Source organism: Microtus ochrogaster, chromosome 7 (genome assembly GCF_000317375.1).
Source record: "Microtus ochrogaster isolate Prairie Vole_2 chromosome 7, MicOch1.0, whole genome shotgun sequence".
Lineage (NCBI taxonomy): Eukaryota > Metazoa > Chordata > Mammalia > Rodentia > Cricetidae > Microtus > Microtus ochrogaster.
In genome coordinates this window covers 79,446,879-79,463,125 of record NC_022014.1, presented here as the reverse complement: position 1 = coordinate 79,463,125, position 16,247 = coordinate 79,446,879, and the positions used below count along the sequence as shown (strand labels likewise).

The window sequence follows — 16,247 nt, the reverse complement described above, 5'->3', positions numbered from 1 at the left end:
AGCCTGTCCTGGAACTAGCTCTTGTATACCAGGCTGGTCTCGAACTCACAGAGATCCGCCTGCCTCTGCCTCCCGAGTGCTGGGATTAAAGGCATACGCCACCACCGCCTGGCCCGAATGCTATTAAAGGCGCAGGCCATCACAGCCTGCCTCCCAGCACCCACTTTTATTGTGACTCAAAAATATTTCATTCTGAGGCAGGCAGATCTCGAGTGAGTTCCAGGACGCCCAGGGCTATGTAGAGAAACTTTGAAAAGACAACAACAAAACCCACACATGTGTATTCCCTTCTACAGCAAGGGCAGCTTCCACCTCCATTCAGGTGAACGGCGGGACTGCTATTGATTAGGTATTAGGGCTCACGCCAGTGTGAGCATCCATTTGCACACACACTTTGCTCTCAGGCATGGAGCCCAGAGTGGTGGCGGGTGGTAAGACACCGGGCCATCCGAGGAACTGACAGACTATTTTCCCACGTAGCTGCACCACGTGAACGCCCACTAGCAGAGGATGCCAGTTGCAGTTCCTCCCCACCGTCACAACACGCATCTCTTTCTCCTCTCGCATTTATTCTGTGCATCTTCAATTATGCACATGTGTATGTGTGTGTGTGTGTGTGTGTGTGTGTGTGATGTGTTGTGGGCATGCGCACACGTGAGTACAGCTGCCGTGGAGTTCAGAAGGAGGTGTAGTCAGATCTCCTGGAGCTGGAGTTAAAGGTCACTGCGAACCCTCAAGTGGGTGCTGGGATCCCTGAATCCTCTACAAGAGCAGCCAGTGCTCTTAGCTGCTGAGCCATCTCTCCAGCCCCTCTTTCCTCCTTTAGGAAAGTCACACGCATTCTGGTGGGTGTGCAGGGTTACTGTGGCTTGCATTTGCGTTTCCCCAGTAACTCGTGATACCTTCTCCTGTGCCCGTTAGCCATCCTGTGTGCCATCCTGTGTACTTGAGCAGACATGGCGCTGGAGAGATCAAACCTAGCGCTTTACACGTCAGACTGTGTTTTCATTGTGCTACACCCACAACCTCCCCCTTTCCCAAGTTCCTTCTCCCAGGCTGATTGCCCTGTAAGGGCAGGAGGAGGCTCAGAGATTCAAGGGACACCTGCCAGCCCCAAGTTCACATCGACTACATACAGAGCTACCCCACCCAACCCCCACCTCCTCTGCAGTGTTTTTGTTTGCTTTGTTTTTGTTTTCTCTCTGCAGTGCTGGGATGGAACCCGGGCTCCCGGACAAGCCCTCCATACCTGGGCTCCTGGTAGCCTAGCATCCTTTCCAGAAAGTTTCACCTTCCGTGCCTCCTGCACTGCCAGGCTCTGGCTACCTGGCCTTCCTGCCTTTCTCCTAACACACTTATGCTGTTCTTTCTGGAATGTTCCTGGTCCTCATTTCCCAGGAATTCGCTTTTTGTTCTCAAAGGCTCCACTGAGACAGCCAACTTTCCTGAGGACTGACCCAGAGAACCGGATGCCTTTTTTTCTCCTAGCAGCCATCCGCCACGCTGGCCTTCACTCGGGACCCTTTCTTAGGAAGCTGATGACTGTGTGACCCCAGAACAAAAGGACAATGCGTTGCATGTGGCCCTGCAGGAGCAAACCCCAGTCTCGGGCAGCCTGAGGCAGGCAGCTCCCCCTGACCTCCCGGGCCTGGCTCGTATTGTGTACCTTTCTTCTCTGTGCATACCTCCCTCCATTCTGTCACCTAGCAACATGTGTGTCTCTCACACCCTCTCAAATATCTTCCCTAAGCTCCAGCTGCATCTGTTTGGTGTCACTGCCCAACAGGAGGGGATGGTGTCCCTTCGTGGAGCCGGGCAGCATCCTTAGCAGGCCTAGGTTGGTTGCTCTTGAATCGAGCTGGCCACCCAAGACCAACCATTGGTGGTAACACACTAAGACCCTGGGAAGAAAGGCAAGGCGAAGGGCCAGGCTGAGCAGCTCTCCCTGGAAGGAGCTTGTGCCTTCAGACCCCAAGAGATCCCTAGCTGTATTTGCGCTTCTCACATTGGCTTATCCTTAAGAGTTTCCATCCTGGGTGAGAGAGAGTGCGTGTGTAAAAAGCCCGCTGTCGCACCCCCAGTGCTGAAAGAGCATTGCGTCACGGGAGACCATCCTTTTAGAATTTAGCTACAGAAGCTGCGTCCTCACGCTAGACCCCCAGACTGGCTAGAGGGATCTCCCCACACAGGTGCTTCCTTTGTCATTAATGCTGCCCAATGGCAAAAAAAAAAAAAAGTGTTTGAAAACTGTTTGATGGGGGAGAGTTCAACTGTCTGCCGTGTGCGTGCGGTATCCTGTGAGGTGCTGAGCAGGCAGTGTCTGTCCTGTGTCAAAGCGGGTCAGAGGCTGAATGTGCCGCGGCAGTGGTTAGATGTGACTTTGGCCGACCTTTCCTCCCCCTTCATGTCTGCCTTGTGTCCAGCTGGACAAGCTCAGGACCATCATTGAGAGCATGCTGAGCTCCTCCTCCACGCTGCTGTCCCTGAGCATAACCCCACACAAGTTCACCAACACCCTGGTGCCCGGCCAGATCGACCCTGAGGCCACCTGCCCAGCCTGCAGTCTGGATGTGGGCCACCAAGTCAGCCTGCTGGTCCAGCGCTATGAGCAGCTGCAGGACATGGTCAGCGGCCTGGCTGCCTCGAGGCCCTCCAAGAAGGCCAAGCTGCAGAGCCAGGTGAGTCTCTGCTCGGCTCCTTCACAGGCTGGCTGCAGGTGGCCCCCTGGAGAGGGCCCACAGAGGGCCCGCGGGTCAGGCTCCCCTCACTTGCCAGTGTTTCCAGCACTTTCTAGACGTCCCCAGGAGGGAAAGCTTGCGGCTGGGGTGGGGGGTCACCACCAGATCCTGGTTTCTGCTCTTGGACTCAGGGTTTCAGATGGAGCCCAGATTGTTGCCCACACCTCACCTCTCAGGGACCGTGGGACAACATAGCACATCCAAGCCTCAGTCACAGGACTCCAAAGGCCACCGATGCCAGACCATCAACACGTGGGGGACGGGGGACGAAATCCAGTTGAGGGACAGAACTGTCAGTGAATGACACTTGGGGAAGCCAGAATGACTTTGAAGTGAGCATATGTGTTGGGTGATGGTTTTGTTTAGCATTTATGAGTTTATTATACACACACGCATGCATGCATGCATATCACGGCATACTTGCAGAAGTCAGAGGACGACTTGCATGAGTCAGTTCTTTCTGTCCACCATGTAGTTCCTCGGGGTAGAAGTCAGGTCACCAGGCTTAGCAACAATGATTTTACGTGTGGGGCCATCTCCCGAGCTTTGTCCTTCTCTGTTAAGCCTCACTGTGCAGCCCAGATTGTACTTGAACTTCCAATCACTCCGCTTCCTGAGTGTTGGGACGACAAGCCGGCATGACCACACCCGACTTTTGCTTGTAGTTCTAAAAGGCAGCCTCCTGCTTATGGGGGCTAAAAGGGGACTGCTTACGAGGCGGCCCAGCAGCCTCCCAAGAGCCTCCCTGTCGCTGCTGCAGGATGAGGAGCTGCTGGGTCACGTGCAGAGCGCCATCCTGCAAGTCCAGGGCGACTGCGAGAAGCTCAACATCACTACCAGCAACCTCATTGAGGACCATCGGCAGAAGCAGAAAGACATTGAAGTGAGCAGGCCCAGGGCACCTGGGGTGGAGCCGAGGCTTATCCCACCCTGCCCACCCCCGGCACTCAGCATCGCTGACTCTGCCTTTCCTCTGTCCTGTGGGTCCCCAGGTGCTGTACCAGGGCCTAGAGAGGCTGGAGAAGGAAAAGGCTGACCGAGATCACCTGGAGATGGAGATCGACGTAGTGAGCATCTCACCCCGGGAGCCTTCCTGTCTCCTCCCCCGCCAGCGCAGAAGGAGGGATGGGGCAGACTCCGGGAGGAACACTCACGCCCCCGCGCTGTTCTCTGGCAGAAAGCAGACAAGAGCGCTCTGGCGTCCAAAGTGAGCCGGATCCAATTTGACGCCACCACCGAGCAGCTGAACCACATGATGCAGGAACTGGTGGCCAAGATGAGCGGACAGGAGCAGGACTGGCAGAAACTTCTGGACAAGCTCCTGGCGGAGATGGACAGCAAGGTGAGGGCAGGAGGAGGCGCAGGGCGGGCTGGGCTGCTCTCCCCGCAAGGTCCTGCCGTCAGACACGCCCACTTTCTCCAGGGCTAGATCCCTTCCCCCATCTACCTTAAACTCACACGGTGCCCATCTCCCAGCTGGACCGCCTGGAGCTGGACCCACTGAAGCAGATGCTGGAGGACCGCTGGAAATCGCTGCGGCAGCAGCTCAAAGAGCGCTCTCCACTCTACCAGGCAGACGAGGCAGCTGCCATGCGCAGGTGAGGTCAGGAAGACTGGGGAACCTACAGGTGGCACGCTGGGCAGCCCCAGAGGGCCTTTTCTTCCCAGGGCTGTCAATCAGGCGGAGGGACTGCATTTTAGAGTTGAATAACTAAGCAGGGCGTGGTGGCCTTTAATCTCGGCACTGAGAGGCACCGGCAAGGGGATCTCTGCGAGTTTGAGGCCAGCCTGGTCTACATGCAACCTGAGTTCCAGGACAGCCAGGGCTACTACACAGAGAAACCCTGTCTTGAAACCCCATCCCCTCAAAAAGTTGGTCGTATCCTTCAGATCATGGTGGAGAGAGGCAGTAGGAGGTGCAAGGTTCTTGGTGTTGAGTTGTGCTTGCTACCCTGAGGTGTGAAGATGGCTAAGATGACCCTTGGGAACCAGAGCCTGGAAATCCCACTTGTGACCACCAGGGGGCACCAGAGGCACACAGAATGCTACAGAAGGCACTGAGTTGGACAGCTGATTCAGGATGTGTGCCTGGAAGGGATGGTTAGGGCCAGGTGGATGCCCAGGAAGTAGAGCAGGATCTGCCACCTCGTGGACTGAGCTGCCAGCAGGCCCATCCTACGGGGGAGCCAACTCTCTGGATCTCACCTGCTGTGCTGTATCCCATTCCTGACAGGCAGCTCTTGGCTCATTTCCACTGCCTGTCCTGCGACCGTCCCTTGGAGACATCTGTGACTGGACAGTGAGTGTCCACACCTCACCCACAGCATCTGGTGGTAGGGAGAAGACAGCACAACCGGGGGTGTGTCTCCCTGTCCCCATTCATCTCACCTCCTGTCCTGGGTCCCCTTCTGTCCCTGGTCCTTCCTAGGGGCCCACACTGAGCCATTAGGAATGTTCTTTAGAACATGGCAGTGGGTGGCTGGCGCTACCGAGTGGTGGGATTTCTCATGCTCTCCCCTTCTTCTGTCCCGCCCAGGGTCCTCTCTATGACCCCTGTAGTTCCCAGCATGCCAGGGCACCGTTCTATCCGGCCTTATACTGTGTTTGAGCTAGAGCAGGTCCGACAGCAGAGCCGCAAGTATGGGACAGTGGGATCCTGGGTAGGGCAGGGGTGGGGTGGGAGGGGGACTGACTGAGATGGCTCCAGAGGGCACCCTGGGAGGGCTGCTAAGAGTCTCTGCTCAGGATTGGGATGGGGGCTAGATTAACTTTGTTGGTTTTGTATTTAAATTTTTTGTTACATTTTAAGTATTTGTTTTGTGGGGGAAGAGGGCTTTTGAAAGTAGGGAAAAAGCCTGGCGGTGGTGGCGCACGCCTTTAATCCCAGCACTCGGGAGGCAGAGGCAGGCGGATCTCTGTGAGTTCGAGGCCAGCCTGGTCTACAAAGAGAGTTCCAGAACAGGCTCCAAAGCTACAGAGAAACCCTATCTCGAAAAAAAAAAAAAAAAAAAAACCCCCCCCCCAAAAAAAAAAAAAAAAAGTAGGGAAAAAACTCCCCTGCCAGTCTGATCCCTCCAGTGACACCTCAGCCCTCAGACAAAGGCCCATGGTGTGGGTCCCTAGCCCAGTTGACACAGGGTCCTGCCGAACAGGGTCCTGGAGCCAAAGGAAGCATGAAGACAAGGCTCAGGAGAAAAGCCTCCAAAGCTCTGTCCAGCCCTGTGACCTGTTTCCCTCTGCCCCGTCTCACAGCCTGAAATTGGGCGGCAGCTTCTCTCGGGGCGATCTGTCCCAGATGGAGCGGAGTGTGGGGCGCCTGCGCAGCATGCACTCCAAGATGCTGATGGACATCGAGAAGGTGCAGATCCACTTCGGAGGCTCCGTGAAGGCCAGCAGCCAGATGATTCGAGAGCTGATGCACGCTCAATGCCTCAGCCACCCGTGCTACAAACGGTAGGAGCACCAGAGTCCCGGGGACACCCAGGTCCCTGAGGACCAAGCTTGGCCCCGGGGGTAAGAGCAAAGGCTTCACCCCATCGCTAGGGATGGGGGGTGGGGTGGGGAATGAAGGGTGAGAGGGTGTGTGCGTCAGAGTGGCGCGTATGCGTGGTGTGTGGTGTGTACAGCCTCAGGCTTATACACCAGCCTGTCGCCGGTAACACTCCTGGTGACTCAAAGCGACTCCCGTTGTCTGCATCCTAGGGGGGTAGATACGGCAGACTATACCTACTCCACGGTGCCCCGGCGCTGTGGGGGCAGCCACACCCTCACCTACCCTTACCGCCGAAACCGCCCGCAGCACCTGTCTCCGCTGGAGGAGATCCAGATTGCCATGAAGGTCTGATGGGAGCCGTGGGGAGGATAACCCTGCTAGGCCCCTTCTGGAAAGCCACCCAGAGCCCCATCACTTGGCCCTCTGCCCTGAGCCCCCTCTACTTTCCTTCTCTTCCTCCCTGTCCTAGGGGTTGCTAGGCAAAAATCTCCCCAGTTCCTGTTTACTTTTAAAAAAAGATTTATTCATTTTTATTTTATGTGTATGTATGTCGGTGTGAGAATGCCCTGGAATGGGAGTTACAGATAGTTGTGGGCTGTCATGTGGGTGCTGGGAATTAAACCCAGGTCCTCTGGAAGAGCAGCTAGTGCTCTTAACCGCTGAGCAATCTCTCCAGCCCCTCCCCCCCCCACCTCTTATTTTTGAGACATGGTCTTCTCACAAAGGTGCTCAGGCAGGCCTTGAACTCAGAATCCTTCTGCCTCAGCTTCCCAAAGTAGCTGGGATGTACAGTCCTTACCCAGTTCAAGCCCCGGGCTCTCTGCTGAGTAGAATCCGTCCTTCCTCCCACCCGACTCCCAGACACCACACTACTGCCTTCTGCCACAGGCCTCGGAATGCCACTCTCCCTCCCTCCGGCTCACACTCAGCCCAGACCCCACACAGGGGTCTTGCTTTTTGTGGTCCTGGCTGAGCTGGGCTGGTACTAGCTTTATCTCTGAGACTGGCCTTCAAGTTGGTGGGATGCCTGCTGCCTCAGTCTCCCCAAAGCCAGGGCTACAGGCAGGTGCCCCTCTCCTCCATTCCCGGGGGGGGGCCCTGAGCACGGCTTGCTGACGGTGCCTATACGCTAAGCCTCCGTGGAGACTCAGAATGTTACAATGATAACGGGCACGCATATCTCTCCGTAGCATGATGAGGTTGATATCTTGGGCCTTGATGGACACATCTACAAGGGACGAATGGATACCAGGTTGCCAGGCATCCTGGGGAAAGATGGTGAGCTTCCAGATAACCTTGATTTCCTTCTGGGTTCTTGCTTGGGTTCCAAAGGACATTTGTCTCTCTTGGTACAAGCATGTCTGGACCATTGGGCCCCAGGCATTTTCTTTCTCCTCCCTAGAGCCAGGTGGCTGTTTCCCGGTGGAAGGCAGCAGCCAGACCCAGGCAATCGCCCAGCAGAGGCTCTATCCTTTCTCACTGGCCTTCATCCTCACTCACACCCCACCTCGGAGCTTTCCTACCTCCGGCTCAGTTCCCTTGTCAATGCGGTCCAGCCCTAACTGACTTTCCAAAACTCAACAAAGGGCCGTTATCTGATTCCAACACCAAGCCTCCTGAAAGCCCACTTCCAGTTCATAACAGCCCATTTCCCATCATGCCTTGAGCCCTCCCTGTTGTCTGCTTCCTGAACCCGGAGCCTGGGCCAGAACTCTAAGTCCCAACAAAAGGCTGATGTGTACAAGTCCTCAGAGAATCTAGGCGATGGGTGCATGGAGGGACAGACAGACGGGCAGGTGGATAGGTAGATGAACCGAGTGTTTCTAAGGGGTGTAGCCACAAATTTAGTCTGTAAAAGATCCCACCCTGGCTGGCTCCTCATCTCCATAGGTCCCCACAGCTCTCAGTGCTGACCTGCCTCCTGTCCTTCCCTGCCCCAGGAATGACAAAGCACAAGTCCAAGCAGCTGCAACAGCTCCAGCAGTTACAACAGCTGCATCAGCTGCAGCAGATGCAGCAGCTTCAGCAGGCTCAGCAGGCCCAGCATGCCCGGCCCCACGTGCACAGACAGCCTTCCCTGGGCAACGGCGGCCTGCCACCCTCTCGGCCTCAGAGTGCACAGATGCTGGCTGACAGCAATTCAGGTAGCTTCCTTCTGGAAGCCTGAATGCTACCCCCAGGCCTTTCCTTCCCTCCGGACAGCCTTCTCTTCCAGCCCAGGCTGGGCACAGGAGGAAGAATGGAGAAAACTCAGGTGCTGAATGTTTGGTGTGTGCCAGGTCTGTGAGGTGAACACCGCTTCTGTCCTTCTACACACAAGAGAACACAGGGACAGATGCATGCCGCTCTCTGGCTCTAGGCACACAAATGTTCTAAGAGCCAGGCTGTGGGCCCAGGACACAACCACCCCCTCCAACCTCCGCCACTCTGACCCTATCCTGTAGGTGTCCTCTAGTCTGGAAAGCCCCTAGAGTCCCTGGTCTCCTCTGAGAAGCTAGACCAGAGAGAAGGCCAAGGGCTAGGGGCCTCTGGGTCCTACCACACAAGGCCTGTGGTCCTCGCTGGAAGGTGAGGCTAGGGCTACACCACTAGGTGACTAAGCCAGCCTCTCTCCTCATCTGTCATGGGTGTGTATGTGGGCAGGACCAGCACCCCTAAGAGGAAGGGTGGCTTGCTAGCAGTCTGCACACACAGTGTCTTGAGAGGGCTTACAGGAGACCCAAGGATCTCGACACTCGTTCACCGTCCCCGCACCCCAGTTAAGACCTTCGAGCTCTCTGTACCATACCTCCATCCCTGCGCCCATGAGAGCCTGTAGCAGAGATGGGGGGGGGGGAGAACTATAAAGGTGGGCATGGCAGCCTTGCTACCCCACCGTCACTAAGGGCTTCTCACTGGCCAGGCTGTTCAGGTGGTTTTGTTTATGAGCCGGTTTTAATTCACATACCTACACTAAAAGGTAGAAGCCAACATTAGCCCAGGAACAACTAGGGAAACAATGTGTGTGGGGGCACTGAGAGGGGGGAACAGGAAGTGGCCAAGCTGGGATTCAAGGGCTGGCACTGGTAACCAATGAGAATGGGCCACGACAGCGTGTTTCTGTGACTTTCTCCTGGGTCCCTGTCTTTCTTATCTCAGGCGCTTTCTACTTAGAAATACTTAGCATTTAGAAGTTGGAGACTCTGAGTGATGTAGAAAAATTTCTGGTCCTGTCTGAGTGTTGCCTCTCAAAGAACAGGAGGTGTCATCAAAGAGGCCGTTTCTTCCTGGGAAAAAAGGCCGTCCTCCTGCAGAGGGACGTTATTACTAAGGGCTCCCCTCCAAGGATGGTAAAAGGGCCTTAAGTATTTACTCAGAAACACCCATGAATGCTTGCACTGTGAGGCCCAGCCCAGCAGCCTGGCTAATGTGGTTCACAATTTGCTTAGGCCTTGGGCAAGCTAGAGGGGACCCTGGTGGGCATGGGGGATCAGGCAGAGCAAGCTGAGCCCTTCCTGTCTTTCAGTTCCTTCAGGGCAAAAGAAAGACAGACCCGTCTCCTCTGAGGGGCGTCTCTCCCAGCTGAATGTGGCCCACGCATCCATCCCCACAGAGATGGCAGGTCTACAGGGTGGCCCATCTGGTCTGAATGTTCACATGGATGTACCTCCTAGAGAGGGGATGGAGGAGCCCACCCGGGGCCCGAGGTCCACCACTGCTCACTAAACAGAGACAGAAATAAAAGTTTTGAAAGAAAGAGTCTGAGTGCCAGGAGACCTCTGCTGTCTTGCTTCAAGAAGGATGGAGTGAGCAGGAGGCAGGTACCCGCTGCTGGCCAAGCAGCTGGGCTTTGGGGCCTTCTCCCATCTGAAGAGCAGACTGTTCCCTGGACAGCAAGTCTAGTTTATGGTCAGAGCGAGGTAGAACTCAAGCTCCAGTGAGTTGTTCTAAGGATACGATACAGGAGCTCAGAAAGGGCAGAATGTTGCACCCAGGGCAGGGAGGATAGCTGGAGCAAGACACCGACCTGGTTCTGGGAACCAGGGGACAGGCTGGGAGTCTGAAGGACCAGCCTGGGGCATTCCAAGTAGGCTGGGACCCATGGTGTTTGCACACTAGCTCTACTTGGAGGTGAGGTGTATCTGCTGCCTGCTCCCTGGCTGCTGCCTCAGGGCAGCTCCTGGCTCCACACACAGCTTGCAGCCAGAACAAACCCACACTGCTGGGCAGATTTCCATCAGCCATGTTCCGCAGCCCTTCTGGATGAGTTGCTGCAGATGGTAGCTTGAAAGGCAACCCTGTGGAGGGGCTCAGTGCCCGGCTGTCTGGAGAGCAGGGGGTGAGCAGCAGGACTCTTAACTGTATGAGGCCGAGGGTTCTGTTGCCCATGGCCACTCAGCCCAGTGTGCTCACCTGCGGTCACCACTGTCCAGGGTTCCTGAGGCTCAGGGTCTGGACAGATCAGAGCTCCCGGCACCACTGCCAGCCAGCTAATTCTTGAGCTGGGGCCTCCAGACAGTTCCTAGGTGTCCACAAAAAAAAAAAAAAAAAAAAAAAAAAAAAAGGACTGGTCCATCTTGAGTTCAAGAAACCCCGAATTATCAGTTTCTGGGGGAGTGTGGCGGGACACCCCTGTAACCCTAGCCCTCTAAGCAACTCAAGGCAGGAGGGGCCAGAGCTCAAGGCTACATGGCAAAACCGGTCTCAAAACGAAGTGGTTTCTATTCCCACCTCAGAATGAGGTGTGCAGAGTGGAAGATGGGGCACCCCCACGGCAGTTTGCATCACTCCCTCTCACATGGGAAAGCATCTGGGGCAAGATGTTCACTTTGAGGTGTGAGAAGAGGGGGCGACGACAGTCACACAGGAAAAAGTGTGGTAGGAAACGGCCAAGAAACGGGTTTCTCACTGCTGGTACCGACGGGCTTGGCCAGGGGCGTCATGAGACGGAGGCTGCCCCGGGAGCGCCCTCCCTTCTCTGCATCTTTCCGGGATCCTGCTTGTGACTGGGTGGAAAGAGCGGCTTGGCCAACGAATCCCGTGGGCACCCCTGAAGCAAGGGGCAGAGCCAGCCCCACCCCCTCGGCTCCTGTTTCTCTCACGTTGGTCCCTCTCTGGCAGTGAAATGTCAGAAGGTCGGCTCAGTTTCCCTGGTCTAGAAGCCAAATTCACAAGCCTCACTGGGACACTGCACAAGCATGCCCATGACTTGTCTACAGCCATGAAGGGACAGGAGCCACACTCCCTAAACTAGAAGGGTCAGCCCCCACCATTCCATACCTGGGTATGGCTTGCCCCACCCTTTCTCCAAGTTGGCCCTGCATCTGAATGGACCCTGGCCCAAGTCCCAGCAGCCCCTGTCAGTCAGGGATTTCCCCTTACTGCCCGGGAAAGCACAGGTGGGCAGGGGCAGCTCTGGGAGGAGGCCCAGGGGGTTACAACCAGGAAACAAAACCGAAAGGCCAAACCCAAACTTGTAAGTCCAACCACGTGTCACAAGCAATGGAGGGTAGCAGGCCCATCACTCTACCCCACCAAGGGGTGTGGGGTGGCTCTGGCTGGGACCCAAAGTTTCACTTCACTTGGGGCACTACCCTCCCTCCCCACTCAGTTCTGCACCCTACTCCCTAACCGCTCAGGAGTGGCGGGAAGGGTTTAGACCCTTGGGAACAGTGTATGGAAGGGCTCCAGGAGTAACCTCACTCCTACAGCCAGGCAAGCATGCTCCGCCTTACCTAACATCCTGCTCGAGGCTGAGAAGTATAGAGCCACCACCCAGCCCCTTCAGGAATCCAGTCTTTGTGGCACTGAGACAGCCTTGGTTGACACATTCGGGTCATGGCTGTATTTGTTCAACAGGCCCCAAGAAATCTGCCCAGTAGAGCGGTTAACAGAAGTAGAGAGGCCTAAAGGCCACAGCCATTGTGAAACTACACAGCCCATGGTAGCAATGGCTTCTAGGCTGAGGGAGAAGGGCACAGCAACTAGGCAAGGACTTGCCCCGTCTCTACTCTCCAAAATCTAACTCAACGGGGATCGTGTATCCTTGCCAAGGAACTACAACAGCCACATGACAATACCACTGCCGCCCCAGCCAGAGCCCCAACTGACCTTGCCCACCAAAGCAAATAAAAGCACCACAAACCAGGGAAGTTAGAAAAGTCTTTAAGTTTTTAAATTAAAATTGCACCCTGGTGAGATGTGATTTTTAGTCTAGGAACTCAATCCAAAGGGCTCTCCTGAGCTGTCCTCCTCTGCGGCTAGCCGGAGGCTGGAGACCTGTGGGACAGCCAAGTGTCCACTCAGAGGTCAGCCAACTCTTCAGTCCTAGGAGCTCAGCACACTCGGCTGGGGACAGGGTGATGAGTTTCAGGGCCACTGAGGCCACCCACCACCAGCTGAGATGAAAACGCCATCTACTAATGATGGGGCAGGAAAGTCGCCGATTCCAACAGGACCCTTTTGGGACCTCCCTTTGGGGGGGGCTCCTAATGGCCGACGTGACTTTAAAGGCAGCGTATCCACCCAGCTGCAAACTCACTCCATCTGACTATGAGCATCCTTGTTACCCCAAATTAGGCAGAGGAAGGTGTTGACAAGGAGAAATTCCCTCACGTGCAGGCCCCTCTCACATACATTTATATTCATATATATTATAGTTATATATTAAAAAGAGGAGAAAACTTTCCCAAGAGAAACTCCTGAAGAACCCAAGTGGCTCAGGACGTTTACTGTACCCCCACCCACAAAAATTCTCCTATAAAATCTTCCAGTGCGATCTTCAAGAAACCCAGCCCTCATGTCCCCCCTCCCCAGCCCTGCTGTGTCCCCAACAACCCTGGACTGCCCCTGCTCCAGCCCAGTGCCATCCAGTCTCATCTCTGGCCGTCCATGGCTGCCATGGCTTTCTGCTGGGTGGGCCCGTGTGTTGCTCCAGGGGGCCACGTGGGCTGTGGGCAGTGCAGATGATGGAAGGAGTTGGGGGAAGAGGGTGGGATCCAGGGCGTCTGGTGGTTAGGTGGGGATGCGGCCCAGAAGGGGCTGAAGTTTGCAGGGGGCGAGCAGGCCACCGCTGTCATGGGGCTGTTGTTGCTCTGCAGGCTCTCAGAGGCTCGAAGCTTGGAGAACATGGCGAGTGCATCAGGGAAGTTAGGTGGGGTGGCCGGGGTGTTGCTGGGAGTACACATCTGTGGAGAGAAAACAGTGTGGGCGAGGGCTCCCTGTGCCTCTAGTACACAGACAGCGTCATAGACCACCCATCTCCCTCAGTCAAGAGCAAAATCCAAGGGTGTTACCCAGTGTTTGGAAACACCAAGGGCCTGGGAAGCAATGGTTAATTCCAACTCCAAGCTAAGGTGTCAACATGAAAGGACAAGGAGCAGCCCAGGACATCACAGCCCGGCTCCTTTCCTGACTAGGGGAGCCAGCTGGCTTCCTCCACAATCCACCCTCAGATGGCCCCAGGGTGTTAGGCACCACGAAGCAGGCCAGATGCAGGGTCTTTTCCAGTACCAGCCAGGAAACCTGCACTTTCTTGGGGTTTCCATTCATTCTGCGCGTTCAGCCAACAGGTCTTGGACTCTGGCCCCCTCCACTCAGATTTCCTACAAGTAGATCTTGTTAGCTCAATTCTTCTTTCCGTATTGCAAATGAGGAAACTGAGACCCAAGGGTTAAGTCACGACAGCACGCACCCACAGTAGGTGCAAACTGTGGAGTAAGACTGTGCAGGGTCGCCGGGCGGTGGTGGCGCACGCCTTTAATCCCAGCACTCGGGAGGCAGAGGCAGGCGGATCTCTGTGAGTTCGAGACCAGCCTGGTCTACTGAGCTAGTTCCAGGACAGGCTCCAAAACCACAGAGAAACCCTGTCTAAAAAAAAAAAAAAAAAAAGACTGTGCAGGATCCCAGGCGTGCAGGTGCTGAAGCCTCTGCCCAACAGCACTCTGCATTCAGGGTTAAGTGCCACTCAGGTTTGGGCTCCCGCACAAACATGCACTCTGCCATGCCAGCCCCAGATGCTAGCAGCACACTCCTTGGGGGTAACAAGTGCCACTGCCTAACCCATGGACTGGGAACAGGTGGATCAGAGCCCAAGACCTACAGGAACCGATTCTGACCTCAAAGCCTTGTCTCCCTTCCTCGGGAGGCCGGAGTCCTTTCAGCTTCTAATTTTAGCAACACTGGCTCCTCCCCAAGGCACAGGGCACTGGGGGTAGTGGTGGCAGACATAAGACAGGATGCTAGAACTCTGTCACTCCAGAAAGTGAGGCAAGGACCCCACCTCAGCCCGTCCATGGACGCTGTGCCACATCAGCTCCCAGGGAACTTGGACCACTGTCTGCTCCAAGGCCCCCACAAGGAAGGCCAAAGGCCGCAGCCAGGTCTAGCCCCACCCAGACACTTCCCTCCTCCCATCATTGCGCTGCCCACCCCCATGACTTGTCTGCTGCAGGAAACAATGAATGGGGGGTTGTGAGCGGGCAGGGCCAGTTGCATCACAGCCCCGTGACTGACTTCCCCAGTCTTCTCAGCAGTCAGCCTGCTCTGGAGAACAGCCTGGAAGGTTATCGGGGCCTGTGCACACCTGCCCGAGTCACCTCAGGCAGATCCCTGGGCCTCTCTGCTTTGGTGAAAGCAGGGGCTTTTAAGTACACTAAAGGCCCTCCTGTGATCTCAATGTGTCCCTAGCTGGGCCAGGGTCCTCAGGCTTCCCCTCTGTAACTGCCCACCTTGCCCCTCCCCCCACAACTGGGGACCCTTATCATTCACAATGCTTCCGCAAACCATTGCTGGCAGCATGCAGGACAGTCCTTTAGCAGTTATGGCCACTTGGTGGTGACTGGTCTTTAGATCCTTTCATCTCAGAAAGGATCTTGCTAGACAGAGCCCAGACTGACCTGGAGTTCACCGCAGTCCTCCTGCCTCAACCTCCCAAGTGTTGGATTTTCACATTTTTATTAAAGTTTTCTAATTACTTTGTCTCAAAAACAGGACTCCCAGATCAGGGCTGGTGTTCCCTACTGTGCTGGGGAAGTACCCAGCACGTGTCCCTGATGGATGCACTGATTATAACGTCTGTGTTACAAAACCAGCCATCTCCCTCCCCAAGGGAAGCTTCCAAAGGGTATCTCTCACACACACCCGGATATGCAGAGGTGGGGGAGGGGAGAAGGAACCAAACAGGACTCCAGTTCAAGCTGGGGCCTGCCAGCTTCCTTGTTCCAAGCCCCTAAGCATGGCTGCGCTTCTCTGAGTGGCCTTGTGGGCAGGAAGGAATATTTGGAGTAGGAATGGAGGCAGAGTATTCTCAGGTCCAGGAAGCTAAGTCTGTGCGCGGCTGGATGCAGGAGAGGGGTCTTGAAGACGATGAATCCTAAGAGCTTGGCTTCAGCACCTCTCATTTTCCCAACTTGCTCCAAATGCTAAAAGCTAGTTTAAATCAAAGCAGAGGACTCTTGTCGTCCGGCCTTGCTGATTGAAAGAAAACAGTGCCAAGAACAAGACACGGTAGAGGAGCCATATACAGCTTGTCCCTTGAGAGAGCCAGGGACAAGGACGCTCCAGGAAAAAAATGCCAAAAATGTCCAACAGCAAATCTCGGGAATAATGTTTTACCACCCCTCCCCTGGGCTCAGGCCCTCCTACATGTTCGGAGCTAATAGATAACTAGGGATTGGAGTGGAGAAGGGATGGCCTGGGCCTCAAGGAAGCAGAGTACCCACTGACCAGGAGGGCAAAGGCTTTAGCCTGGAGCCAAGCTGGAACGAGAAAACAAATGCAGGTTTGAGGCACTTCTGTTTCCTGGACTGTTTGCTTTTTAACGTACTGAGATTAAAAGAAGTCTTGACCAAAACAAAAACAAACCAAACCACTAGCCCAGCGGTGGTGGCACACGCCTTCTGTCCCAGCACTTGAGAGGCAGAGGCAGGCAGATTTGAGTTCGAGGCCAGGCGCCTACAAGAGCTAGTTCCAGGACAGGATCCAAAGCTACAGAGAAAAACTCAGTCTCGAAAAACAAAACAAGAAAAAAAAAAAAA

General features: G+C 55.3%; 2 protein-coding genes across 3 annotated transcripts in view; one reads left to right on the top strand and one right to left on the bottom strand.

The window, feature by feature from the left end:
* Qrich2 (glutamine rich 2) overlaps window positions 1-9,984 on the top strand; it is a 39,469-nt gene extending 29,485 nt beyond the window's left edge. Inside the window, exons 11-22 of the mRNA XM_026780085.1 lie at window positions 2,424-2,678; window positions 3,499-3,621; window positions 3,731-3,805; window positions 3,916-4,080; window positions 4,215-4,336; window positions 4,972-5,037; window positions 5,275-5,376; window positions 5,991-6,191; window positions 6,441-6,576; window positions 7,422-7,509; window positions 8,139-8,375; window positions 9,737-9,984. Coding sequence (XP_026635886.1) covers window positions 2,424-2,678; window positions 3,499-3,621; window positions 3,731-3,805; window positions 3,916-4,080; window positions 4,215-4,336; window positions 4,972-5,037; window positions 5,275-5,376; window positions 5,991-6,191; window positions 6,441-6,576; window positions 7,422-7,509; window positions 8,139-8,375; window positions 9,737-9,936 — 1,770 coding nt within the window. The 3' untranslated portion in view covers window positions 9,937-9,984. The remainder of the gene's footprint in view (window positions 1-2,423; window positions 2,679-3,498; window positions 3,622-3,730; window positions 3,806-3,915; window positions 4,081-4,214; window positions 4,337-4,971; window positions 5,038-5,274; window positions 5,377-5,990; window positions 6,192-6,440; window positions 6,577-7,421; window positions 7,510-8,138; window positions 8,376-9,736) is intronic.
* A 2,376-nt stretch (window positions 9,985-12,360) lies between these two features.
* Ubald2 (UBA like domain containing 2) overlaps window positions 12,361-16,247 on the bottom strand; it is a 4,873-nt gene continuing 986 nt past the window's right edge. For both annotated transcript variants that reach the window (XM_005350770.1, XM_026780090.1), the window contains one exon: window positions 12,361-13,397. In XM_005350770.1, the coding sequence (XP_005350827.1) occupies window positions 13,086-13,397 (312 nt within the window). In that variant the 3' untranslated portion in view covers window positions 12,361-13,085. The remainder of the gene's footprint in view (window positions 13,398-16,247) is intronic.